General features: G+C 50.4%; 3 protein-coding genes across 5 annotated transcripts; 1 reads left to right on the top strand and 2 right to left on the bottom strand.

Annotated features, from left to right (window-relative positions):
* Positions 1-25: 25 nt before the first annotated feature.
* DALRD3 (DALR anticodon binding domain containing 3) lies at positions 26-14,619 on the top strand. Of its 3 annotated transcripts, none has more exons than XM_044451795.1 (13): positions 27-539; positions 2,161-2,459; positions 3,841-4,112; positions 5,873-5,931; positions 6,006-6,128; positions 7,257-7,327; positions 7,714-7,772; positions 8,131-8,213; positions 9,051-9,174; positions 10,664-10,722; positions 11,646-11,759; positions 12,869-12,937; positions 13,901-14,619. In XM_044451795.1, exons 1-13 carry the CDS (start codon positions 351-353, stop codon positions 14,018-14,020), a joined length of 1,641 nt encoding a protein of 546 aa, XP_044307730.1. In that variant the 5' UTR covers positions 27-350; the 3' UTR covers positions 14,021-14,619. The 3 variants fall into 3 exon arrangements, with proteins under 3 accessions (XP_044307731.1, XP_044307730.1, XP_044307729.1); XM_044451794.1 differs by having other exon boundaries at positions 8,128-8,213; XM_044451796.1 differs by lacking the exons at positions 11,646-11,759; positions 12,869-12,937; positions 13,901-14,619 and adding an exon at positions 10,940-11,621 and having other exon boundaries at positions 26-539; positions 8,128-8,213.
* On the bottom strand, positions 14,611-17,316 carry LOC123034446. Its single transcript, XM_044451797.1, has 3 exons — positions 17,044-17,316; positions 16,149-16,260; positions 14,611-15,464 (listed from the first exon to the last, which is right to left on the bottom strand). The coding sequence occupies exons 1-3, from the start codon at positions 17,314-17,316 to the stop codon at positions 14,986-14,988; spliced, it is 864 nt and encodes a 287-aa protein (XP_044307732.1). The 3' UTR covers positions 14,611-14,985.
* A 1,296-nt stretch (positions 17,317-18,612) lies between these two features.
* WDR6 (WD repeat domain 6) lies at positions 18,613-26,963 on the bottom strand. The gene is made up of 7 exons (XM_044451793.1): positions 26,788-26,963; positions 25,430-25,553; positions 21,791-24,236; positions 20,633-20,728; positions 20,228-20,341; positions 19,946-20,064; positions 18,613-19,686 (listed from the first exon to the last, which is right to left on the bottom strand). Exons 2-7 carry the CDS (start codon positions 25,551-25,553, stop codon positions 19,199-19,201), a joined length of 3,387 nt encoding a protein of 1,128 aa, XP_044307728.1. The 5' UTR covers positions 26,788-26,963; the 3' UTR covers positions 18,613-19,198.
* Positions 26,964-27,573: the final 610 nt, after the last annotated feature.

The following is a 27,573-nucleotide window of genomic DNA, read 5'->3' as shown; positions in this document are numbered from 1 at the left end:
TGGAATTCCCTAGCTTAGTTGTCTTGGACTACAACTCCTATCATTCCGATCTAGTAGGGTCATTTGCCCTACTGGCTGGTAGTGATGGGAGTTATAGTCCAAACACCTCTAGAGGACGGCAGCCAAGGGTAGCCCAGTCCAGAAATGGAGTCCCTCCACTGGTGAAAGTGCCACACCTAAGATGGCGCCTGTCGCTTCCTCGAGACGACCGTCAGCGGTTTCCCGCCACGAAAAGGCACTCTGTTATTACTCTATCGTTTTCCTTTTGATGTCACATCCTGCGAAAGGAAATTGCGTAAGTCCCTCCTCTGGGACGGGGTTTTGGCGTGTGCAAGCGCTGGGCAGTTGCTATGGAGACAGTCGACTCCCGGCTGTCCGTGTCGGCGACTCTGGAGGCGCTTAATGCTCTGCTCCGAGAACAGGCCGGAGACGGAGCTCGCGGGTCAGTCTGGTTCAAAGAGAGCAGCGCCCGGAACTTGCGTGGCCGAGACTTCCTGGCCCCCCAAGCTGCCCTCAGGGCCATGTTCGCAGACGGACAGGTAGGGGAGTGGCCGGAGCGCAAGGGGGCGGTGCATTGAAAGGCCATTTCTAGGGGAAGGAAACGCATTACCTCCCTGGTGCTTCCTCCGTAGCGTTAATGGACAAAATCAAGGCTGAAAGTCAGGCATTGAAGCTGCGTTAAAATTCATTCACCCACCTGCAGTAATCAGGTGTTACCTTGGGATGTATAGTTGCTGCATGCTCCTTATTTAGTGACGTTTTTCAGAAGTCGTAGCGATGTGAACTGTTAACAAAAGTGGCAAAGAAGGTTGTGTGACGACTTACGCAAGGTGTAGGAACCGAAGCCTAGGGCCAAAAGCTGACGGGACGGGGGCGGTCCATAGAGTGCCATGCCCCACCTCATTCCCCTAGGCACTAGTGTTTTCCAGTTTTTTTTTTTTTTTTTTTTGCAGTTTCTGCAGAAGGTTGAGATGCTTTTCCTAAGGCTTAGCTACTGACAATGAAATTGAAGCTAAAATACTGTAGACTGATATTTTGCCTTCTATCATGCACTCGCATGTAGTCCCCAAGAGTTTCCCTAAAATTAAATTTGGCCTTTAAGCTAAAGGCTGCCTTAAAACCTTACAGATGTATTGTGGCTTCTGTGGACTAGTGCCTAGTTTTGCCAGATACATCACTATGGCTCATTATTTATTTTCAGGGCACCAGGTCCATGGTGCCATATAGCATTATGCAAATAAGTCACTGCTTCCAAAGAGATTACAATTTTTGAAGACATGCCAGAGGGGGCAGTTGACTAAGGCAGGGAGGGAAGAGTGGGAAATGCCATTTGACATGGTTAAAACTTGGTTAATGCTGGGAATGTGGAATAAGAGAAGGCAAAGGGCACAACAGAAAAAGTGGAATTTTAGGTATTTAAAGATATATAATTAACTGCCAGAGTGGGCAGCTATAGAATGCAGAATAATTCAGAATCTCCCTAGCTTTGTTATGCTAACTTAATACCTCTCCTGGGTGAAACAGCCTCTGATCCACAAATAGTGACTCTAAATAAATTCCTATTGAACTTGGTGGGGCATACACCAATGTAGGGATGGGGAACAGCCTACAGATGCTGTTGAACTGCAACTCATCTTTCACCAGCAGGGTGATGAAATATGTAGTCAGTAATATCTGTAAGGCCACACATTCCCCATCCCTTTGCAAAGTGTGGAGGGGAAGCAGAAAGATTTAATTGTCAGTAGGTCTCATAGTTACACAGGAGTACTAAAACTAAGCCTACAGAGATTCAACTGTTTGAAGAACATTGAATGAATAACACACCAATGGAGGATGTCATGCAACAGAAATGAGGACAGAAATTCATCTGTGCCTCTTCCAGGATATCTTATAGCATGAGTGCAATTGATTTCTTCAGCACCTTGGCTGATAGGACTATCAACTTCTCCAAAGCAGTGGTCCAGTTTTTAATAGTAGTGACGAAGCTTCCATTTCTTATCTATAGCGCCTTAGCTTTAGTAGCCCACGTGAGGGTCACTTAAATCTTAAGTTGCCTTTATTCCTTCCTATTCCTTGGCAAATAGCTGTGTTTTTGGTTCTGAATGGCCAGCATCAGGAAGAAGCCAACACTACCGTCCCTTCTGTCCTCTGTTGTAATAGGTTCCCAATGGCATTATTGACCGCGTGTGCTCACTCAAATGCCCAGGAGTGCCACCCATCCAGAGCTGCCAAAAGGACCCTGCTGGACTTACTGTGCAGTTGAACAGACCTGCTGTCTTTGAGCAGATCTTGAAAGGCATTCACATGTATGTGAAATCACCTCAGATTGCCCATGGGCAGAGCATCCTCCTCAACTGTGTTCCCCTCCATGGGCACAAAGGCCTGAACTCGCTCATCCTGAGTCAACTGAGAGCCATCCTGGTCACTGACCATCTCATGGGCATGCTGCAAGCACAAGGGTTAGTGGATGGAACCTTTCTTATTGTCAATTGCTTTAAACCTGGATATCTTGAAACATAGTTTATTTGCTTTGTTTATTTAAATCAGCTTCAACATACAGTTGTGTGTCTATCAAATTCATATTATGTTGGATTCCAGCATTAATTCATGCTCTCCACAGTTCTAGGCCACTTACATACCTGTGGCCTTAGTATAGAGAGCAGCACCATCAATTCAAGGGTCTTCTGCAAAATTCTGAAATTCTCTTCTGCCTTGAAGAAAGCATGTGGTTCTTTTAACCCTTGCTGTTGTGAGGGGAGAAGTTCGAGTTGGGCAAACACATGCAATGATTTTTGACTGGATGTCCATTGATTACAGAGCAGGGGTTTCACATTTGTTTAGCCTCTAGATCTTAAAGAGTAAGATGGTTTTGGAACACCTGCATTTTGCAACCTATGTACTTTATTCAGATTAAATAACATTGCATATTTGCTTGTTTTATAGAAAAATTTCTGCTTATCATAGGGAGTAACTTGCTATGCAGGGCACTGAAGTCCTTTCCCATGACCTGTGAAACTCCTAATAGGCCTCTTTCCTTCCCTGCTGACTTTTGAAAATTCACCTTGTGCTGCCTGGCACTTTCAACCTAATCCATCCAAAAAACCCTAGAAACTTGCCTTTTAAAACATTTTCAAGGTACTGATTTCTGCAAATTATTAAATTAATACTTTACTGTAAAAAAAAGTTCTACAACTGTGTGCTAAGAAAACTTTGATAGAAAACTGATGCTAAGAGCTGGAGGTTTTTGCAAGGCCTTTTGAGAAGGGTCTGGTGAAACTGAGATTTTAATCTGACTAAACACAGCCGCCTTATACTGAATTAGATTCAGTATTAGTACAGTGTTGACTGGCAGAAGTTCCCTGGCATCACATTGTCAGGGTCTTTCGGAGTCCTGCCAATTTATTTATTTTAATGACAACTATACTCCACCTTTTCCCCAGCAGGTTGCATACGCTTTCTCTTCTCTCCATGTTATTCCCACGACATCTCTGTGAGGTAGATTAGACTGAGAGTGAGTGACTGGTGCAAAGTCATCCAGTAAGCTTCGTTACTGAGTGGGCACTAGAACCCGAATCTCCCACATCCTGGTTCAGCATTAACTGCTACTCCTCATTGGCTTTCTGCTCAGGTTCTTTTAGCAGAAGATGCCAGTGATGAAAGATGTGCAGAGTATCTTGTCTACCTCTGACCTGTGGGCCCTCTTCTGAAGCTAGCTCTCAGTTTATTGGATCATACTTTGACCTACTGCTGTTCTTGGGGTAGAATATGGAGAATTCTTCTGCTGTTTCTTCTGCTCACTGGCCATTGTATGGCCAATGCAGCATGTTTTTTGCCATGCAGGGTGGATGTCCACCTGGTCCCAGCTTTGGCTGATGAGGAAATCCATCAGTTCCTGCGCCAGCTGCAAGTTGAGTGGCCTTCAGTGTTGGGAACCGCCCGAAAACCTGAGGATGTTCTAGCCATGAAGGAAGCCCTTCGCCAGTGTCCCTATGCCACATTTGCTCAAACGGATCAGGATGGAGTCGTGTGTAAACTGCACTTGAAAGGCTTCTTGCAGAAGCAACAGCAGGAGGGTCTGGAGGGCTATGACCCTAACATAGATGTCTTTTTTGGTGGGCAGTTTCTTTTATCACTGAAATAGAACATTCGCTTTATCCCTAAGACAGGTAGCAAGATTTCTGTAACAGTCCTCACAACAACAGTGTTGCAAAGCTGGTCACTCCAAAGGCTTTACTTTTGCAGATGGAGCGGTTAGGCTGAGAAGATGCTTTGCAGACAGCGAGTGCATGGCCAGGCAGAGATTTGACATCAGGTTCTACACTGTTACTTGTATAATTTCGCCCTGCTATATTGCCTGATCTCCCAAAACGATAGGAAGAGTACAAAACTTTAAGACAATAAAACCTTTTAAATATCAAGGACACAAATGAAAGTAAAAACATTAAGAGCATCATCCTGTGCAGCTGGCCATTGCCCTCTAAATTCACGTGGTGATGGGTATCCAGTTGAGTGCAGGAGGAGCATGGAGGCCAAGCTTGCCTTTGCACTCTCCTCACCCTCCAAAACAGTTAGGGAGGTGATGTTGGGCATTTAAATGTTGTGCCCCTGCTCGCAAAGAAGAGTGGCTGTGGTGATTCTTGTTCTGTCCCCCCCACCCCCCGCCCGTCATTTCCCCTAGTGCCTGTTCTGAAAATGGCTTTCTGTCTTTGGAGCAGTAGGCTGGCCACCAGGGCAGAGGAAAGGCCCTTTGAAGATGGAATACCTGCTGAGCCCTTAGAGGGTCACAGCAAGGTTTCCCAGCTCTCCTGTGAATAGCCAGACAGTGTGCAGGTTAGCACAACACAACAAGCCAAGGTGGTTTCCTGCACAGGATGGTCCGTTGTGTCATCTGAACCCCATTGTGGTATTTCAGCATGGAATGTTTGGTTTGGAGAAACCACAATAACTGTCTGTACTACGGTTTCCATACTTTACCATGGTTTCTCTGGTGGTCTAAATCTGGCATCATGATTTTAGAACATAAGAAAAGCCAAGCTAGATAAAACTAATGGTCCATCCAGTCCAGTACTCCATTCAGAGGGTGGCAAAGCAGCTGACCACAGGCTCCCTCAAGCAGGAAGGGTATAAAAGCCATCCTGAGCATGTGTTGGAAGGACAGGATATCAATGCTTGTAATAAATAAATAAGAGTTCTACTTGCCCAGGTTCCTCATTAACTGGTATATGCAGGCATCCTGCCTCTGATAATGGAAGTAGCACTTAGCATTGGAAGCCTCCTCCTCGGTGGTTTCTGTGGTTCTGGTGTGTAGCTGCCATAGAGTCCCCTGGAAAGAGTTTCATGCACGGTAGCTGATAGGCATCTGTGCTGACAGTGGGAGGACTGAGTGAGGAGGGTGGGAGTCACACTACTGTAGAAGCCACTGGGATGATCTGTCAAGCACATTCAGACAAAAACACACACACTGTGGAAGACATGCTTGTTATGATGTGTGAACCCAGCCAGTGTTTACCAGACATAGGTTTATGCCCTAAAACAGTCAAACTGCATTATTTTAAAAATGCTAAATTGAAAAGATGCATAGTCGGTCCCTTCTTAAAGGCCAAAAGATTGGGGTCATAATTCCTGAGGGAACACATTCCATTGTTTGGGGCCAGCATAGAAGAAAGCCTTTTTCAAATGCTATTCCAGGTCTGCAGCGATCAGTTAGGTGTTATATCAGGGAAAAGGTTATAGCTGGGTTTGCAGAGTAGGGCACTTCTACTTGGCTGTACTTTAGCAGGGGACGTCCATAGGAAACCAGGGCCCCAGCACCAGAGACCCGTAAATAGTGAACAGAGACTGGATGTTCTAGTAATTTCTTCTTCCATTCCAGTGACAGAGGAGAAATTGCATCATGTGGCCGAGCTGCAGCGTTTGGTCCTGCAGTGCATGGTGAGTAGAAGCTTCAGTCTCTAGTGGGTTGGACAAAATGCCCGTTCTTGCCCTAAGCTGTTGCTCTCCTGCAGGCGGCAGAACCAGGAAGACGCTGCAGTGTGGTGCATGTGGTGAGCAATGAGGAGGCCTTCCAGCAGCAGAAGGTGGACTTGCTGTGGCGGTTGGTAGCCCCGCAGGCTCTTGCAGCTCCACAGGTGAGTAATGACTCTTTGGTGGGAGGATGTGTACAGATCTGTCCGTTTTGTTTTTATCTTCCCCGTACGAAAAGTTTTGGGGTGGTTTTTGGAGGTTCAAAAAGATTAAAAAAACCAGCATCAACAAAGCAGCCTTCCTGATTTCGATGTCCTCCAAACCATGCTGGCTGAGATGATGGGAGCTGTAGGCCAGGACACCTGGAGGCCACCAGCTTGGAAAAGCTTGGCAGAAAGGGTTTCAAGTTGCGTTTGGCTGGCTTAAAGAAAGAATGCCGTGCTTCGTCACTCCCCAGCAAAAACCACCCTTTCCCATGTGTCCTCATTAGCCTCTTCCACAGACAGAGTCCTGCCACTCTTGTTAAAAGTGTAAGCTGCGAGTGGGGGAGGAGAAGATTGCAGCATCCCAGAAGCCTCTTGGGGCAAAGGGAAAGAACGTGGGTAAAGGGAGACCAGAGCGAACACACTGACAAATTTCCTGTATTCAGTGGGCCCATGCGCACAGCCCGCAAGCATGGGAATCTCCACAAGCAGGATGCAGCACCCCGAGTGTGGAAATTAACTGATGTGCCAAGTTTCTACTTTTTCTGGCTCCACTGCTTAGGACCCATTGCCTAAGGAAGGTTCAGAAACCCATCCGTGGATTGAAGATGCTTTCATGGTAATCAGAAGGTGTATGTGGAGCTTGCCTGTCCTGATTTGGTTCCCTTCCTGTGCTGCTCTTCTGCCATCTCTTCCAGAGCCCCACTGTCCCTCCATTTCTAATCTCCCCTTTAATTTTAGCAAACTCTGTCACAGAAGAGTCCCAGTTTCATGAAAATATGATGTCTCTGCAGTGAAATGATTTCCTCCAAAATCAACGAATGTCTCTTTCTGCTTAATTTCTTGCAAGCATCTCCCATCCATCCCCACCATGTTACTATTATTGCTTGTTTCCTCTGAGCAAACCGGCCAGGTTAGTAAAGGCTTTGGTAGGATCCCTTACTTGCAGTGCCTGTTTCTAGGACATGCATTTCTATGGTTTCATATGCGGCCACCCTTTTTCCAAAGCAGATGGACACTTTATGTAAAGCAAGCCATGTTGGAAGATTGCTTGCCGTGATGACTGCTCTGTATCTCATTGTTCCGTAGAAACACCTTGTCTGTGGGCCTGTGAGAATCGCCCGTGCTGTGTCTCCTATGAGTGTTCCTCAGTACTTCCAGTAAGTTACCCTTCTCCCCCAGTTTCCCTTCTGCAAGGAGAGCTGGTGAGAACACTCCTGCCCGCCTTTACATGAGACAGTGGCTCCTCATGAATGCTGATTACTACATTATGACTGCACTTGACACGCAACTCGTTTATTGTGTTGTGCCAACATCCACCTCTGCCTTGGGAGACACAGCTTTGTTTCCAGAGCCTGTGTGCGCTCTGGGTCCAGTCATCAGGTTGCAAACACGGGACTAGCTGATAATGTCCTCAGAAACAGAGAGACAGGCCGAACTGGTACTCAAAACATGCCCTTCAAATATATTTGGTTTAGCACCAGTGGTATTATATAGGCATGAGGCAGAACATGTTAAATGGTCCTTTCTTGCCTTTTTCTTACAGGCTGCGACATTCCCAGATGTATGAGGCTTCAGTGCTGAAGTATGGAGACCTCTCTCAGGGTAATCGTTTCCACTATCAGTTGCTGGAAGTTGTTTCAGTGCCTTTTTTGCTCTGCCTCTTTCTGAAAGCTTAGATACTTTTTACAATTGGCAATGCTATCTTGGTGAGTGGTAATGTGTCCTTTTGCTTAGTTTTGTTGGCAAGCAAAGCTATATTCTGGGTTTGTTATTTGCTTCCATATGCTACCCAGTTGCTTAGCAGATGGCATTGGGAGTCTCTTTGAGTCTTCTAGTCTCTTCACTGTTTTGAGAGGGAGGGACATATTTCCTATTAGAACTTCATGGCCCCTTCCCTGAAAGGTACAGGAATCTTGATATCCAATTCTAGGCCTTTTAAAATCTGACTTCCTTCCAGCAGATGATACCTGGTCTGAAACAGTCAGTGTCTTGACATCAGCTGCCATTCGATTTGAGATGCTCAGCACAGCCTGTCAGAACCAGGTAAGCAGAGGCATCTTTCTGAGGTGCCTCCTGTCAGCAGTTGCTCAAAAGGAAGTGTGGGCTGGATTTTGACTGCGTGCAGTCCAGCCCAGAATGCAGTCATTAACTGAGATGACATTGACTCAGGTTTTTGCTTACACTAGCTAAAACTGTTCATGCCAGCATATCACGTGTAAGAAACATGAACAGTGTTATGGTGACAGTGTCTTTTATGGACATGTATGTATATTTATAGCATTTATTCTGAATCTAGAATTTGTGGGCAATGGACTAGATTGGAGGATTTATAGACAGTGGGACAGTAGTATGTATGGCTCTGTCCATGCACATTCCAACTGCTGACTAATCGGAGGAGCATGAAACATGGGATGTAAACAGAAGGAATGATAACTGGTGTAACATTCCAGGAATAACTGATGGAAATGCCAGCTAAAGAAGCACAGGACCTTTTGTACAGGTCAATAAAAGCGCAGGCGTGGGGACAGTGGACAAGAGCTGTCATCACAACCCTGTCTGCTTTTAGCTGACAGCGGTTTTAGCAACTACTGCAGACCTCTGGATGTGGCAGGCAGTGAAGAAGAAAGGGTTACAAATAAAGGAATAGAATTAGCCATTATGTATATGGGATCTCAGAATGTCCTTTTCCACAAGCAATTCTGGGTTGGTCTGGAAATGGCCACACTTTCTGGAAAGTTGGGGTGGGTGCTGCCTCTGTGCTTTTGAGCTTTCATTCTTCAGAGATGAGCTCTTTGCTTTCTTTAGCGGAAATAATAGGGCATTCTTTGAAATAGGGCAAAATAGTGTCCTCTCCCAGCAGAGTTGATTCCCCCTGCTCAGGTTCTTCTGGATGTGGAGGATACTAGCATTTCTACCAAGGGGACCAAAAGTGGAGCCTTTGTGATGTACAATTGTGCCCGCCTTGCCACACTCTTTGAAACATGGCAGCGAGCAGCAGAGCAAGGTAAGCTTTATTCCCCCTCCATGCAGTCCTCACCCCGTTGTCTCTGAGTAGGTAAGCTGGGTGACATCTAGGCTGTTCCTAAAGTAGGCTAGGAACGCTGCCAAGCCAGCAAGCTGCACTGTCCAGGAGTCAAAGAAATAACTTTCTTGTTTGGGGAGATAAGATGGAAAGAGCAAGGGCTACATAGTTGGGGAGGCTGATTGTGTGGGTGTGTTTGGAGAGGGGGCAATATGTGTGTGTTTCATGTTTGAAGGAAAAGTGTGTAAGGGTCCTGCTAGGCTCATGCTAGAAGCAGCCAAGTAATGCAGCTCTCCAGCCAACTCTTTCCCTGTTGTCATACAGGATAATTTTTTCTTGTCGGTAGCTTTAAGCATCTGCCATGTGTAGAATCCTGACATTCCCATTTATGGCTTCGTAATGATGGCAAAAAGTTTTGAAAGATGCATGTAGTGTCTTCCAAATAACTGGATACAAAAAAAGGTGTAAATAGTGGTTCTGGTGGTTGAGAACTGGCATTCCTTCACACCCTGCTCTATGGTCCCCAAGCCCTTGCTTCTATCGCTGATGTATTGTTCATCTCCAAATACACAATGCACCTCCCTGCAGTGATCTCTAGAGGCCTCATCCAACCAAGGCACTCCATTTCAGATTCAAGGATATTCAGGATTAAACAAAGACACTAGTGTCGTGGATAATGCACACTTTATTGAAGATAATGATGAAGAATATAAAAGAGCAAAATAAAGCTTATACTCCCTTTATCTGTGACCCTATTGGTTCTTTGAGTAGGGCAAGCAATGCCTTTGGGATCTTCAAAACCACATGGGTGAATGACATCTCAAATCCTTCTCTTAAGCCCAAGACCAAATACAATAGCTCTTGCCATGGATTTTATAGAGTTCCTCTCTTCCCCTATTCCAGAGGGTATAAGTAGACACACTTCTAACACCCCTTCCCAAATGTCGGGATGAAGCTGTTTTAGTAAAACAAACCATTTTGGTTCTCTCAACAAAAGTAGTTCTCATCTAAAAATATATTTGGGGAAAGCTGCTTCAAGGCAATTATTTTTGGTGTACTTCCTAATATACAGAAGCCCATAAGGCCTTGGCATGGCTCCAGAAAGCTATCCTGGCCTTTGGATACTGGAAAAATTCACTTCATTACCTTTGAACCATAACAACCTCCATACTATTCTTCTGGTATAGCTCATCCAGTATGCTACCTCATCTTATTTCTGCCTGAGAACTCCTAACACTGTCAACAAACCATTCCAACATTAATTTTTTCCCCTTTAAGATAAATCGCTGTTCATAGGTTTAATTTGTTTAGTTCATTCTTACTGCTAGATTTGAAGATTTCTGCTGCAGAAAACTTGGATCTAGTGTAGCTGACATTGCATCACCCAATAATCTTTTTCATAAGATGTTCCTGTGTGTACTGGCCAGCTTTCTTCCAACCTTCCTCTGCTATCTCTGCTTTCCACTTCTAGGTCTTTACCCAGCCTTCCCCTTACCATCAGAACTGAATTACTCCTCTCTGAGGGAAGAGGTGAGCAAAGGAATGCAAAGACCAAGGCCAGAGGGCTACCCTGTGGATCAGCTGGTCTGTCGGATGTGTTGGAAATGTAAAGTCATTTTGCAAGCTGGGCCAAGTTACAGCATCTGATAGAAGGCGTGGAAGGGACTAAAGGGTTGTTTCATCCAGCTCCTTAATGCAAGATGGGCCCTGGATATTTGGCTTTCACAAATCAGTTTCTTCTTTCCAGGCCTCCGTATGCCACAAGCACAAGCTTCCACACCACAGAGTCCTTGTGGGGTGGCTGCTTCCTGTACAGGAATCCCCGTACTTGGTCATCTCTCTGTGGATCAGTGATCTGGAGGAGGAACTGGGCTGGTCTGCTGCAGGTAGACCACAGGTCCCCAAGCAGCTGCACGCATTAATCCCAGTTGCCCAGCTGCACAGCCATCAGCTGAGTGACAGGAAAAAGATTGCGCTTGGGTGCTGCTGGTAGCCAAGTGGCGACAGCCTTCTTTGTTGGACTTGTTGGGGCAGGGCTAGAGGCTGTAAAGTAACCCTTCCCCAGCAACCATGATGCAGTCAGGCTAACAACAGTAGAAAACTGGGATCTTGGAAAGGAGACTTTAACCCAGGGATGCAGAAACTCTCCTGCCCCAAGTGGCAAATTCTGTTTCAGAGTTGCATTTCCATGATCAACTAGCCTGAAAGCAATAAGGGAGTGGCCCAGACCCCCAAGATATGAACATATATTTTAATTTAAAGTTATTTCTTCCAGTAACTAAAGGTTCGAAGAGGCATTTTTGATCGTTTAGAATGGAGAAACATGCACAAAGACTGGAGGGGAGAATGGACTTCCTTAACTAAGGCACCCGGGATTGCTGTTTCCATGCAAACTGTGATCCTCATCAAGCTAGTCTCTACTGGACTCAGTCAGGTTTCTGCTTGTTCCACAGGGCGAATGGCTCTTGTTGTTCAATAGCATCCTGCCTTTCCAGGAGGTCCTGAGGCAGGGAATCCAGCTCCCTTTCTCAAGTGGTGGGCTCAGGGTCACAGCCAGCACTGAGGCGGTAAGCTGAGTTGTTGGACCTGACGGGGCAAGACTGTTGCACCACCTTCTCCCTCTGTTTCGCTTTTGTACCCGTGCATGTGTGTGCGCACACCTCTTCAGCATGCTGTGCTACGCAGCCACCCCCTTTGCCACCTCCTGGCAAACTAGAGTTTAATGTGCAGAGCAATGAGCAAGCAGGTGCTGTGCTTTGAAAGATCAGATTTATTGTTGAAGCAGCTCCAGATCTTCAAAGAACTGGCCATTTTGTGCAGGTTAGAAGCTCAGTCTGCAAAAGCTCACAGTAGTTCTGAATAGAACTGGAAGCAGGAGATACAACCTCAGATCTGATATGCTGCAGCCTGCCCACTAATGCTTTATTGAAAAGAGATTCCAGATATTAACCTAAGAGGCATTTCAGTGGTTCAGATCAGTCACTTTTCTCTGCTAAAGAATTTTCACTTTCTGTTCTGGAGAGCACGAGTAGGCAAGCTGGTGCCCTTCATGTGTTTTGGCCTTCAGTTCCCATCAGCACCAACTACTGATCATGGACAATGATAAGAGATTATGGGAGTTGTATTCCAAAATACGTGGAGGACACCAAGTTGTTTACCTTTGCTCTACAGGATGTAGAACTGTGTGAAGACCCTATAGTTATACTCGGCACGGTTCTTGCTGCAGAGCAAAATCTGGGCAGTCCTTCTGCATCTTCACAGCCTTCCCCAGAAACTGTCCTGTTTAGGGTACTGTTTGACAAGGTTGGGTTGCTCTGCAAAGTGCACTCTGGTTTACAGCTGCACATTTGAAATCTGTTGAAAGCCAGGAGTTGGCATGTGGGTCCCACAGGAAACAAACTATGGGGAAGAACCCACAGATGAGTGCTCTGCAGGCAGGAGGTCAGTGATTCTGCCCTTGCCACCTCCAGTTAAAAACGGCCTTGGCCAGCAGGACCAGCGGAGAGCCCTGTTCGAGACCCTGGAGCACGACTGCCAGTTGGAGCAGGTGGCACCGAGCGGGGTGGCTGCCTAGGAGCAAGCCAGCATCCAGCTGTGCTCATTTTAGCTCAGTTGCTTCTCCCCTCTGAATGATTTGAGGCAGGTGGGCATAATATCGCTTTGCTCTCTGTTACAGATTTGCAAGTTCCTGATCCAGCTCAGTATGGACTTTAGTTCCTACTACAACAGGGTGCACATCCTGGGGGTAAGTGATGTGGAGGCTCGGCTGCCTAGGGGTATGCAGGCCCCCAGATGCACGCCTGCATTTCATCAGATTAGGCCCTGATCATCAGGTAGATGCACTGTGAGGTGGCTACTCCTGCCAGGCGGCTGAGTTTGGATTCTTAAGTATGGCCTCCAGCCACCTGTGCGTGGGGTGCACACGCGAAGTACAGGCTTCTGGCTTCATTCGTGCTTCAGTATGGACTTTTCTGCAGGCACTGCGGTGAAGAGGAAGGGTTTGGGATCAGAAGGCTCACAGGCACAGCTCCAACCCCTTGTAGCTGTTTTCTGCAGTGCTGAAAACTAGAATTGCCTTTTTAAAGGAGATTTGACTAAGCCTGACTAAGGCAAGCCTGATTCCATGGTTGTCACCACTGGGTAGCCTTTTCTTGGGTGAGTCAAGCACCAGTTGGATGGGCCAAAAAATGTTCATGAGGACACTGTCACTACTGCCCAGAAGCATTCCTGCCACTGCACATCCTCCAGGTTTTCCTTTGCCACCAGCATGTTGGATGCAGGTTTTCTCCCAAACATGGGAACATCCCTCAGGGTTTCTCCTGGTTGAAAGGGGAGAGGTGCTACTTTTGCTAATCCTCTCCTCCAAGTGCCATCTCCCTCACTGTCTCAGCGGGTCCCCAATCCTGTGGAGTAGATTTTTAGGTGAAGGGGACTGCAGGGGGATGAGGGAATCATTGAAAATAGCCTCTGCCTCCCCTTCCTCCTCCCACTATTCCAGTTCCATTAGTGGACATGTTCACAGAAGGATACCTCTATGGTAAAGTGGACACTATCCCAGGACAGCTGCAGAGAAAGGGGGGGGCAGGCAATGGAAAACTTGGAGGGACTCAAGGGAGACCCGGACCTCCCTCCCCCACAGCCGAAGAATTAGAAGGCCTCCCCTGCAGCTGGCAGGGTCCCATAACTGTCCCCTCTGTCCCCTCCACAGGAGCCACGTCCCCACCTATTCGACCAGATGTTTGCCCGGTTGCAGCTGATGAGAGCAGTGCAAGAAGTGCTCCGCTCTGCCCTGGCCACGCTCCACCTGCCTCCCCTGAGCCAGATCTGAGCAAGGCAGCCTTGTGCTCCCAGCCAGCCTGCTGGCCTCCTTGATGGGCGGCTCTGTTGTGAAGAGCAGCGGACTGCAAATTCACACGGCCAAAAGGGGAAGCATGTTGTGCTGCTGCTGAGCATCCAGTGGGAGCAGGATAGGATCGAAGTCTTGGACTTGATGTGAACTGCCCTACCTCACGCTGCAAAGAAGACACATGTGGGGAGCCGGTGCATTCCTGTTGGTGAGGGCCTGCTGAGTGTCTTCGGGGCTAAAGTTGCAAAACTCCAGCGAGGCATAAAAAGGAGGGAAAAGGATGCAGCCGGGCAACAGACACATGCAGCCCCCTTGGAATTGCACTGCCCCGATCCCCTTTGCTCTTTGCTCACAGTGGATGTACGGAATGGGGAGGGGGGGGTGCCAGAGCAAGCCAGAAGGAAGCCCAGTTAGAAGAGGCAACTGGTGGCTTACTGGCTATTTTCATTCTGTTCTGTGATGGGGGCTGGTCATGTTCTGGTCCCATCTCAGTCGTGTTCCTGCCCTCTTTCGGTTTTGACACCAGCAGTGGGAACATGAACCTGTAAATAAATTACTGGACGCACATGCACAGAAAGACATGGCTGCAGTTGGGGGGGAGAGCTTGGCTGTGTCTGTTGCCGAACGTCTCATGGGGGGGCCAAGGCCCAAGGTTATGCTGTTGGGTGGCTGGCAGGGGCAGAGAAGGAAGTTGCAGAACCATTAACACAGGCAGGCCGAGTTGCCGCTGCAGGGAGAAGTGAGGCGAGTGCGGGGGGCGAGTGCACGCAAACCCGCCTCCTTCGGTCTTGCTGTGCCTCTTGGAGTGGCTGGCACAGTGGGAAGGCCTGTCCTCCAGGGACTGTGGGCAAGCCTGCCAGGGCCTTCTGTGCCTGGCTGCACTGCAAGGAGGTGGCTTCAGGTCCTGCACCAGGGTGCCCTTCCCCTCACTGCTGCCCAGGTCCTTGCTACTGCAGCTGTTTCATCAGGAGGCATATGAGCTGCTGGTGCTGCAGCCAATACTCGTGGCTCTGATGGGGGGGCAGCTCGAAGAAGGAGAAGGTGAAATTGCGGCTGAAGTTCAGCTTGGTGATGCTGGGCAGTTCCACCCGCTGCCGCTTGCTCTGGAGGCGACTGGGCAGGCCTCCACTCTGGGCCTTGGTCCTGGCTTTGCGTTGGAACAGCGGGGCTGCCCTCCTCTCCTCCGCTCCGCCCACAGGTGCCTTCTTGCCAAATTCTGGAAAGACGCCGCCTGAGCCAGGTGCGCCTGCTGCCGAGAAAGGGACACTGTGCAGGAAGGACACCACAGGCGTGAAGAAGGCATGGAAGGAGGTCTCGGATCGAGTGGGCCCGCTCCAGGGAGTCAAGCCTCGATTGCCCAAAGGGGCCACTTTGGCATGGGAGGACAAGCAGGCTGGACAGCCTGGTAGGTGCTGGCCTGGTGTCGCTGAAGTGAGAGAGAGGGAAGCGGAGCAAGTGTTAGCAAGGCACAAGGAGAGGACAAGCAATCCAGCTCGGGCCTCGGGCTCGGGCGCAGTCAGGAGGGGAAGGGGTGGCGCGTGGGGGTGCCTGGGGGAGGATGGGCTGATGGCTTAGCCGAGGCTGAGGGAGGCCTGGCTCTGGGGGATGCAGGGGCTGTCTGTGCTCCGAGTTGAGGCTCACACAAGGCCCTCTGCAGAGGCAGACGATAGAGGTGGGCCTCAGATTTGAGCAGCACTAGAATTGTTATTAATTTATCTCTGTATGCCCAGTAGTTGTTGCTTCTTCCCCCTGAAGAGGCATCACCTCCTTCCAATGGCAGCAAGGAGCTTTAGCCCAGGGCAACATGCTGTCTCCAGCAGTCCCTACATTCATTTAAAGATATATTTGAGGTGGGGGAAATGCAGTGGCAGTGGCTGCAGACCCAAAAAGGTCAAAAATTATCAACAGCAATCCTTGTAGTGCTCTGAAGCCACGATGTCTGTCATTCTTTATTTTTTGGGACACACAGGGAGTATTGGCAGTGTCTGGGAAAGAATGGTCTCTGGACCTCATGGACTAGAGCACCCCCCCCCTTTTAGACTAAGGCAAGTTTCTCCATAATCTTGCTGATAAGAGGGGCTGGGGGTGGGGTCACAGACCAGAGCCTTACCATAAGCTTTGTCTCCTCGCCTGGGAATCTGGGGAAGAGCCATCCTGCTTTGCCTTGGGACTAATGGAATCCTGGGAGCCATTTTGTTCTGGTGTGTGTTTGTAGCTCTTACCTGACCATAAAGAGAAGGAAGAAAGGGAAGTGTGGGGTGCAGCTCAGGAAAGCAGCAGGGATTGCAGATCACGGTGACTCCTGGGCTGCGATGTGTGCACACACTACTGAGCACCTCGGAAGCCACTGAAAGACTGCCGTGCCCACAGAGCTGACATGCGTGTTCTTGCGCCTGCACTCGCTCGCTCTCATTGGCAGGTCAGGTCAGTCGGTGAGCGCTGGGCACACGTCCGATGTACACCAGTGGCAGTGCTTGCACTGCATGCTGTTCCAAATACATGTAAACCCGGTGAAAGCAGCATCAGGACAAGTGCGCCCTTCTTTGCAGGGGATGGAGACTGAGTCTGGTTCCATCTGCATCCTCCAGCAACCCGCCTAAGGGAACTCGACTGGAGCCGAGCCTTTTCATACAACCGTGCAAGTGCACCTCAGCCTCGGGTCAACACCTTTCTTGCCTAGCCTTCCCAGTGCTTGCTCCTCTCCTCCCGTCTGTCCTTGAAATCAATAGGCAGAACTCTGCCTCCACAGGTATCCGGAAGCAGCTCCAATTCCTCCTATTCCAAATGTGTACATCTAACCACCTAAATGCTAGCATAGAAAAGGACAGTGGCAAGTGGTGGCTTGGAGTCCCTGCTCCGTAATGCAGAGACCAGGGGCTCTGTGGAGGGCATTACTTGACAGCCACCTGAGTCAGCTTGCTCTTTGGAGCCCACTGCTGCCCTAGAGCAACTGGAGTATGTTCCCTCCCCAAAAGGAAGCACCAGCCGGCCAGGGCTTGCCCTACCTTCTCCAGCCATCCTGCGCACTTGCCTCTGGCAGGCTGCTCTTTGATCCTTGCAGGGGCCCGGCGTCTCCTGAAGGCCGTGGTCACACTCATCCTCATGGTGCAGCCGGGGTGGGTGGTGACACTGCTTGTAGGCAGGGCTAAGCCTGGGCCCACGGCGTCCGTCACTGAAGGCAGGGTGCCTGTGGCTTCTAAGACTGCCGCCTGCCGGGCTTCTTCATGAACAACTTGCCTCTGCCTGGCTTTGGAAGCAAAAAGTGGCTGGGGCGGCATCTTTGAGTTGTCCCAGGTGCAGCATCTCAGGGCAGGTGGTGGCCACTGCAAGGTGCACAGGCTGAATCCCTGCCAGAGGAGGCCAAACCTGACTGTTTGGGGTCCTTCCTATGCTTCGGCCAGCACCAGGTGGCAGACCCCATAGTCTGTGGGGCTCAGGACAACATTGTTCTAGTGGGCAATAAGTCTGGCAGCTTACCCTGAAACGTGAACAATGCAAGCCCTGTTGGGAGCCAGCAGTGCATGACCAGAGCAGCCACGTGACCCTTCTCACAAAGGTGCCTTGCGCTGACCTCCCCGTTGCTGCAATGTGGGCCATGCAATATGCATGCAGCTTCTGGGGAGGTAGCAATGCCAGCAAGTCCTGAATTATTGAGTGCGTCCCAGCACACCTTGAAGAGGTGCCACGAACCTAGGATAACTTGGCTATTGATCAGAACTACAGGAGCTGAGGAGTGAAGGATCCTGGCTGGGGCATCTTGTGGCTTGAAGGGTGGGGGAAGAACGAACAGGAAAGCAAAGGGCACTTGCAGCAGCGGTGGGCCTTGGCAGGGTTGTGAGGACCCACCTACTCACAGAGCTGGAAAAGGAAGTTAGCAAGTTTCTTTATGGCTCCTCCAGGGTATTCCTTTTGCATTTGCTGCCATCCCTGATCAAATAACCATCTTCCCAGCCTATCCCATGTGCCATAAGTCAGACGTGCTGCTTTCAAAGCAATTTCCGTCTGGCTAGTTAAGAAGCTGCCAGTTAGCAGATGCACACATCATCAGGAGACATATGAAACTAAACAGCCTCTGACTTTCTATATTATTATTATTAATTTATACCAAACCTTTCTTCCTCTTGTGAGGATCCCATGGGGGTTTACATTTCCATTTTTATCCTTACAACAAACTTTGAGGTAGGTGTCCCAAGACTAGGCCAAAGTCACAGTGAGCTTTATGGCTGGGTGAGGACTAGAACCCAGATAGCCCAAGTCCCAGTGCAACATTTGAACGATTACCATACCGGCTCTCAAACTCCTACTGCACACTTGGGCAATTATGGAAAGAGCAGGAATAGCTATTTTGAATCTATAGGCAAAACTCTTAGGTGGCAACAGAAGAAAACCCTTCTCTGCTTAGGTGGCAATGTAGGACCACCCTGTCCCACTAAGTGAGAAAGGGACCCATCGGACCTTCAGCCTGGACACTGGCATGGAAGGAGGCTCTTCAGGGGCTAAAAGGCAAGTAGAATCAAGACTCTGTAAGCCAGCATTTCCCAACCTGGTGCCCTCCGGATATGTTGCACAGTAACTCTAATAATTCCAAAGCTCGGAATTTGATTTTGCAAAACAGGTACGTGGATCTTAAATTTAGGTGTGACAGATTACAAAAACATACTGCTGATTATATGGAAGGATTATGGAGGCAATCTGTATACCCCGATCTGCTGCCCCTCAAAGGTTTGAGATAACAGCTCCCCCCATTCCTGACCGTTGGCTGTGCTGGCTGGAGGATACTGGGAGTGTAGCTGAGCACATCTAGAGGGGCTGCCACCGGAAATGGGGCTGCAGTGCCCACGGAGCACATGCTCTCAATGCAGAACCTTCAGTCCCCGATACGTCCAACCTGAAGGATCCAGCAGCGGGCAATGCAGAAGACTATTCCACGCCTGAGATCCTGGGAAGTCACTGTCAGCCAGAGTAAGCAGCAGTGGGCTAGATGGATAAATGGTTTAACCTAGCCTCTCAGGTAACCCTGCGTCTCCAGAGGAAGAGGTCAGAAGCCAGGAGTGGTCTTCTAATCCTTCATGTGGTCACACAGCCGTCCTCGGCTGGCCTTGCAGTCGTTCACACTCCCGCGTTCCAACAGGATAAGGCAACAGTGCGCTTGGTGCTCTTTCACACACAGCGTTTTATTCCTGGATCTTGTGCCCCCAGGCAACAAGAGAGGACCTCCAGGCCCTGGCCACATATAACACTGCAATAGCTGTTCTCCTCTGCTTCCCAGCACTCTAGAGCAGCCACATCAGCCACGTGGCAGAACCGGCTGCACACAAAAGTTAGTCTGTCCTCAGCAAGGTGCCAGACTGTCATTCGCTGGTCCACAGAAACGGAAAGGAGGAAGTCTGGGGGTAGGAACTGCACCCCAGTCACATGAGCTGCGTGAGCACAATGCCTGGAGAACTTCTTGAGAACACGGATGCCAGTCCCAGCAGTGGCTTCTTGCTCACTGATGCCTTCAGCAGTCACATCGATAACAACGAGCGCGATGGAGCCATCATCACCGCCACTGGCCACGAGGAAATGCCCATCTATCGTTTCCTGAACAAGGAGACTGTTCACACCACAGCTGTGAGCCTGAACCGTCAGGACCGGGGCTTCCAGAGCTGAAAAACACAAAGCAGCCAGCATGTTTTTCCTACTGGGAGTTCTAATGGTTGCCACAATTTTAGCTGGGCTTTTAAAAATGGCAAGATGGGGCACAGACGTCACAAGCCAAAGATGATAACATACAGTGAAATGTGCCAGGGTGGGGGCTGAGCAAAGCTGTCTAGTGGCACACTTGCAACACCAAGTATACCTGGGAGTGGCCCAAGCAAGGAGCATTACAGGTGTGCAAACAGGGCAGTCCGTGCAATTGCCTACCAAGAAGCTCCACATCTGTGCCTCCTGCCTTTAGGGCTTCTGCAATATGGAGAAGGGTAGGAGTGATATCCCAGAATGAAATGCTCCCATCGGTGGCTGCGCTGCCCAAGAAGTGTCTCCTGTGCAAGAAAAACGCATTGCTGACATTAGTATTCTCGGTCCTCGTGGCCCGATCAGCCAAACCCTTGACTCTGCTCTCCAGGGAGTTCTGTGTGAATCTATACAAGTCCCAGGGGATGCCATCAGAGGCACACCAAGACAAAGCACCTGCTCCGTCCTCACCTCCTACCAGCCGTCTTGTGTGCAAATGCCACAACCTTCAGGACACAGCGCTGATGGTGAAAGGACTCTGCCACAAGCCGCAGCTTTTGGACATGTTCACGCAGCAAGAAGAGCCTGCACAGACATGGAAGCACGCGGTCAGCACAAGGGAGGAAAGCACCGAAGCTAAAGAGGGTACAGGCGAGACGTTCTGCAGGCAGGGCTGGTGCTCCCTGGCGGCTCCTTGCCATTCACTTTCCCTGCTCCAGTTTGCAGGAAGTGCTGCAGCGGACAGTCTTCATGCCAGCCATTCCATGTTCTGCTCCTCTAGTCCCTCCCTTTCCTCATCCATCATTGGTGGAGTCTGCATGGCAGGCAGGCCAACCAGCTGGGCCCCTAAGAAGAAAAGCCCAGTGAGCTTCTTACCGGACAGATCCATCACTGCAAGCAGCAGCCAGGAAGAGGCAGGGACCAGGCAGCGCTGCATCCTCTGGACCAGCCAGCACCACAATAGACATATACCTGGAACACAGAAGCCGTCATCCACCCTCTCAGGGACGCTCCATCCACTGGCAGCTCCCATGCCCGGAGCATCGCAAAGCTCCCCTAACCAAGCTGGAAAGTGACAAGCTGCCACCGCACAGTGGTGCCCGCCAGAGTCGCCGTCACAGCCTTCCTCTCAGGAGATGCCATGCAGCTGCCCACAGACAAGCTTCTAGGAGGCATTGCTTGTGCCCTTTACAACTTCTCTTTATGGCCTTCCAGAGCAGTTCTGTGCAGATTTATTCAGCTAAATATGCAGAATATTGCAGCCTTAAAGACTGGAAGCATGACAGCTGAGATTATCAGGATGCTGGTGCCAACTCACACATTTGCACAACACTGTCTCAGAATCATGAAATCCATACAACTCCGTGTTAAGTGATTCTTGTCATTCTACTTGCAGAAGAAATTTAAAAATAACTAGAAAATCTCTGTTAGGCAGTCGGAATTCAAATCAATGATCCTCCCCAACTTTCCATCCACCCGTCTTATCCTGTTATTTGTAACTTCCTCCTAAGACCTGGGGTCTCCCCTTTCAGCACAGGTCCATGTATACTAGGCCAGGCCAGGCCAAAAGAATTCTACAGCCTTTCCCCAACACCCAGCTTTGTAGACAAATGTGGACAAGTCTAGTCACAACTTTTCTTTTTCATACAGATTTCTAGGCACACACTGAGCACGACTAATCAAACCAGGCTGAAAAACTCTGCCTCCTTCAGCCAACCTAAACAATAAACCAAGTTGTCTCTTTCTGCAACCAGCGTAACAGTGAAGTGAAGGTGTGGGACTGGGACTCGGATGTGGCTCGCAGGCCCCACTCAGCCATGGAGCCAACTGGCTGGCGTTGTGCGAGTCACAGCCTTTCAGCCCAGCCTACCTCACAGGATTGTTGTGAGAAGGTTAAGAGAAGGAATATTACGTAAAGATGAGTAGCTTGAGCAGAAAGAAGGCAGGATTATAAATAAATAAATAAATAAAGTATAACAATAACCATGCCCTTGCACAGGATAATCAGCTACTGGAAAAGGCCATTGCTGGTACCTGGTCTCTGGATCCATCTTAATGAGCTTGTGCTTATTTTTCATGCTGTCCCACCGCTCGTCCAGGCGATGGGATGCCAAGTGGATCACTTGACAGGCTACACCGCCGCTGGAATCGTGGCCGAGGCTGAGCAGTAATCGGTAGCACTCAATCTGGGCCCGTCCCCCAGCCGAGAAGAGCACGCAGGAGATCCTGCCCGCCTCTGGAGGGGCAGTGCTGTCTGCAGCCACGGCCAGAGCTCTCACACTTGAGATGTGGTCACCGAGACTGGTGAGCTGGGTCACCGAGTGAAGCTTCACCCCCAGGGCTAGAACGTTCACCATGCTGTCCTCGCTTCCTGTGGCGAGGACGCTCACCCGCCCGGGCCTGCCTGTCCGCAGAGTCCCAATGTGGCACAGGCAAGTCAGCTCCCGCCCGTGCAAAGACTCCTTAACGACCCGCTGCTCGTCAGGCGCGCCTCTCCTCTGGTACACCACCACATCCCCGGATTTGAGGTAAGCAAAGGCCTCCCTGGAGAGGCAGCAAGCGTAGCTCCAGGAGCGGTGCCCACCCCCACAGGGGACAGAGAGCAGCGTCTCGCCCTTACTGGCACTCCACAACACGAAGCGGGCAGCATGGAAGCCAAGCACCCACATGTCCCCCGTTGGACCGAAGCGCAGCTCCTCCAGCCACTCGAGGCCCTTGCACGGCTTCTGCTTCCTCAGCACCTGGAGCTGCCGGCCCTGGAGCTGGAGCTGGCGGTAGCACCCATCTCGGCCTGTGCTGTAGATGAAGCCACCGTGGCAGGTTACAGAGGTCACACCAGGCTTCCCATGAAGCCCGAAGAGCAGAGAGACAGGCTCCGTGGCACGTGGCTCCTTTCCTCCATCGGGAGCAGCAAGCCAAGGCTGTGTGCAGGCGGCCTCCAGGCTGGAGTCACTTGGCGCTCCGCTCCCTGGTGCCTTCTCCAGTCCAGGAGCTGGCTGGGAGGGGAAGAGCATCACGGAGCCTCTGCGGTCCCCACAAACCAGGAACTCTCCTTGGGGCAGGAAGGCGGCGCAGGTGTGCCATCGCTGCTTGCAGGGCGGCAGGAGGAAACGTCGCCTCACTGCCACACTCACTCGCCCAAGCGGGTGGTGAGAGGCCTCCAGCCAGAGCAGAGTGCCAGCTGAATCGGAAGCGAGGAGCGCGCGCGTACTGGGCTCCTGCCTTGGATCGCAGGACCAGGTCAGGCTGTGCACCTTCCCTTCACACACAGCCAGCTCCTGGCTCTGGGCAGGGCTGCTGAGAGCAAACACTTTGACCTGACCCGACAGACTGCCCAGGGCACACACCGTGCCAGCGCCGCCTTGCCCAGACACAGCCAGCAGGCCATAGGACCGATAGGCAGCATCCTCCAGGATGAACGTCCAGGCTCTGGGGCTCAAGTCACAGACGTACAGTGCTCCGGTGTCAGTCAGCATGAGGAGACGGTTGGCGTCCAGCAGTTCCACGGCTCTGGGAGAGCCTCTGCTCTGAGCTGAGGGGAAGTTCAGGTTCATCAGGCTGCCCCCATTGGCCCTGCGCCCCTTGAGGTCCCAGCATCTAATGCCAGAATCAGCCCCGCCGGTGAATACCCAGCCCCGCTCCTCATGCACAGCCACTGCCCGAAGGCTACGGTCCTTGTGGCCTCTGAAGCTGTGGACAATCTCGCCCTGGTAGCTCCACGCAAGGCAAGCCGAATCCTCTCCAATGCTGATGATGTGGTCACTCAGAAGCCTGACTGACCACACCCTGGACTGGTGCCCATAGCACACCAACAAGCACTGGACATGACTAGCGGCAGCTCTGAGGTTGTGGACGCCCCACAACCGCACGCTTCTGTCATCAGAGGCGGAGGCCAAGAGGCTTTTGCTCTCCAAAAAGCAAATGCTGAAGATGACGCCGTTGTGTCCGCTGATCCTGCTCCGGGGCTTTATCCTGCCCGCGTCATCCGCTGGGTCAGCCATGCACCAGAGCACCAGCTGATGAAAAACTGTGCCAGCCACCAGAAGCAAAGTGTCCCAGCTGGCTCCAACCAAAAGGGCAGAGTAGAGGATGCATTTCTCCTGGCAGTGCACTTCTTGGAGGATCCCCTGGCCATGGCAGTCATACAGGACCACTGAATTGTGGCCAAGGGCCAAAGCCACGCAGCTGGGTGTCTCGGCACTGCCCTCCAGCCACCGTAAGTCCCAGATCCAGTCATGCAGCTCACAGAATGGGAAGCGGCTGGAAAGTTTGACTGTGCCGCCTTGGAAGGTGAGCTCCACAACCACAAAGCTTTTGCCTCCAAAGACCGCCAGGAAAGTAGACTCTTTAGCTCCTGCAGCCACGTTCTGCTGTTCCTTGATACCGTGGACATTATAATTCCTAAGGACTGGCTTGCGGCATCTGACTGGCTGGTTGGTGCTGGGCTCCAGAGTGTAGATGGTTATGTTGGGCCCTTCCCCTGCAAGAGGACAAGAAGCCAGAGTCACCATGCAGAAACAGTCCTGAAGTGACACACCCTCTTCCCAAAAGTGCCCGTCCTCACAAGTAAGCCCCACGCAGCCTCCACCCCAGCCAGATGCCCCCGGAGCAGTGTCGGCGCCTACTGTGAGGGACACATCAAGACCAGATGGGCCTCTGCTTTGGGTGCAGCCTTTCTATTATGAGATTCCTTTGAATCATCCACCAAATTCATGTATTTACACTAAAACGATAGAGCAATAATGACATTATATTAAACAATCAATTTCAAATATAACCAGTTGCAATGAAAATTGGGAGAGCCAGTGTGGTGCAGCGGTTAAGAGTATGGGACTGGGACTCAGGAGACGTGGATTCTGGTCCCTACTCAGCCATGGAGCCAACTGGGTGGCTTTGGGCCGGTCACAGACTCTCGGCCTAACCTACCACGTAAGGGTGTTGCTGTGGGGGGAAGACTGAGCGCAGCAGGAGGAGAATGATGCAACCTGCTTTGAGTTCGTTAAAAAAAGAAAAAAGGCAGGATAGAAATCTTATAAACATAAATTTAAAATATCCATCAGCAATGAATACCATCAAAATTAAATTACAAACCAGGCAGAAAAGATGAGCCTTGCAAACCTAACAGCTGCATTATCTCGCAGCAGGAACTGCATAGGGCCACTTGGAGAAAGTCTTTCCCTGCAACCACCAGCCTCACTGGACCAATCTGCAGGGCCTGAATCTTAACGCAGGGCAGGTTCATCCGCGGGAAATGGGCCCAACCCTTTTGGGGTTTTAAAGGCCAACACTGGCCACCTGTATTGGGTCCAGAAATGCACTGGTTCTAAGGTAAGTGTAAGAATAGATCATGCTTGGCTTCACTGAGTTATCAAGGTCATGGCTTGATATTTGGCATGTCTGACATCATGGATTATATCCAACTCTAGTAGCCTCTTAATGGAACATAAACTATTCCAGAAAGGGTTCCCCTTCCCCTTGTGACTCCCAAATCTGCTCTGGGGGGTTGTGGAACCCTGCAGAGCTGATTTCGAATGCACAGGAAACAAAAAGCAAAGGGAAGTCTCACCTGATGTTGAGTTTAAGCCCTTGTTTGCCAATGCCCACAGACAAGAGGGTGTGGCAACTCAGCAGGGGATTCTGGCGCATAGTTTTAGGAATTAGTAAGACACCCACCTGCTACAAGATGATCTCTCACGATCTCCAGCGCAGTGATAGGAGCCAGCAGGAGTTCTGTTTCCATTGCTGCACAAGGGTGGGAGGCGAGCAACCTGGGTGATTTTAAAGGGTGCGCTGACATCTGAAGGAGGGAAAACTGTAAGCAGTACTGCAGACAGGCACAAATTTGAACTGGCGAATTAGAGTAAGCTGTATTTTGGTTTAGAAACTAGGGGTTATCTAGAGCAGGGGTGCAGAAACTCTCTCAGCCCAAAAAGCTGAATTCCATTTCAGAGGAGCTTTTGGGGGTTGCCTTCTATTGGTGGGCACAGCTGAAAGCAAAACAACTAAGGTCAAATACTACTTTAAAACTCTTAATGGCAGTAACTTAATGCAAGGCCCTGGGAGAAGCACTGCAACCCTTTAGAACAGACAAAAGGTACACAATGTTGGGAAACCACCAAACAATTGGTGGCTTGCGAAAAGGGAAGGTGGTGTGGCTCTCTGGGGAATCCCAGAGGGCTAGATTTGTCCGCCAAGCCTGAAGTCCTGTACTGTAGTCCAGAGCTACTGGAGGACCAGTCCAGGTAGAAGCAGCACAGGCCCACTGCTTATGGTGTTGGGGCCCTGTTAATTTTATCCATATTATCAGGCTCTAACCTCTTCAGCTATGCAGGGACAACCTGCCATCTTAGAATAAAAAATGCTGGATTTCCAAAAGGGTAGCTGTTTCGTCAATTGTAGGATGCAAAGAGTTTTGTGCCACCTTTAAAGCCCAAGGGTGCATTCCTAGGTGTGCTTAAACAAATGGAGGTTCTACATGCTGCCTGGGAAAGGCTAAAGTTGCAGTACCTTTTTCTAAGCATTGGATTGTACTCTAACATTTTTATTGTGAAAACAATGAAGAGTCCTGCCGGGCCTTAGGTGTATTATGGTATATGCTTTGTGGATTGGAGTCCACTTCATGAGAAAGTATTCTGCATTCTGCATGTGCATGTACACATATACACAGGTTGGTAGAAAAAAACTGTAAATAACAAGCACAAAAGAGAAATGCAAGAATTCAGATAGCACTAGCTTTACATGTTGATAAAACAATTACAGGGGCCATTCACAAACTGGCATTTGTTCTGGCATAAGGTTTAGTGGACTAGGGTCCCTTTGCAGAAAGGAAAGAGGTTTATGAGATAGGAGTGAATACAGGTGCAGATCTGCATGTATCTGAGCAACAGTGTGGGAGACCTGAGGTTTCATTTGTTGACCACCAGCTCCATCATCCCAGACAGCAGCCCATGCTTTCTAGGGATGGTAGGAATTGGACTCCAGCTTCGTTTGGAGAGCTGCTGGTTCCCTAGCCCAATTCCAGCCTTTCCCACCTGGTGCCGTCGGCGTTTTACACCTGCAACTGCCACCAGCCTCAGGCAACGAGGCCACGGATCTGGAATGCTGGGAGTTGCGCTCCAAATCACAAAAAGGCGCCAGGCTGCGGACGGCTGCTCTGTTCTTAAGTGCGGCGGTGGTGGCGCGTGGAGACAGTCGCCTTACACCCTGAGGCGTTTAGCTGGCAGGACCGGGCAGGCGCGGCTCAGTCGCTTCTTGCATAAGCAGGCCGCCTGCGGGGCGTCTGTCCATAAGATGGAAATGGGGAGGCGAGGGCGAGCACAGGCCACCGGGAGCAGGGCGGTAGCGTGCAGAGCGCTGCACAGACTCAGGCGCCCAGCTGGGGAGACGGGCCATCCGGGGCTGCAGAAGCGGGGCGCGAACGGCCGCGGGGACGGGCAAGGAGCAAGACCCACCTCGCGCGCCTGCCACCGCGCGGAAGGAAGCCCGCTCCTCTTACCTCTGGCACGCGTTTCCTCGACGCAGCGCACGCTCCAATCAGGAGGCTCCTTCCTAGTTTCCGTTTTTTCTCAGGGATGCCATTGGCCAGCGGTGACGGAGTCGAGGCGGCGATTGGGTTACGGCAAAATACTTGCCAAGGCGGGACGAGACTCTTTTAAAGACGTAGCGGGAGCCGGGAATCGCGGAAGCTCTGCGAAGTCGGGCAGTGGGGCTGTCGATCCGTGCCGCTCCTATCATGAGGGGCATTTAAACTCGAGGGCGTGAGGACGACGCTTCCCCCTCGAATGTGGCCTAGTGCTGATCAGCAGAGGGACGGGATG

Source organism: Varanus komodoensis, unplaced genomic scaffold, assembly GCF_004798865.1.
Source record: "Varanus komodoensis strain SLA01 unplaced genomic scaffold, ASM479886v1 scaffold6_4, whole genome shotgun sequence".
NCBI lineage: Eukaryota > Metazoa > Chordata > Lepidosauria > Squamata > Varanidae > Varanus > Varanus komodoensis.
The sequence above is the reverse complement of the archived record's forward strand: the minus strand, read 5'-3'. Positions and strand labels throughout refer to the sequence as shown.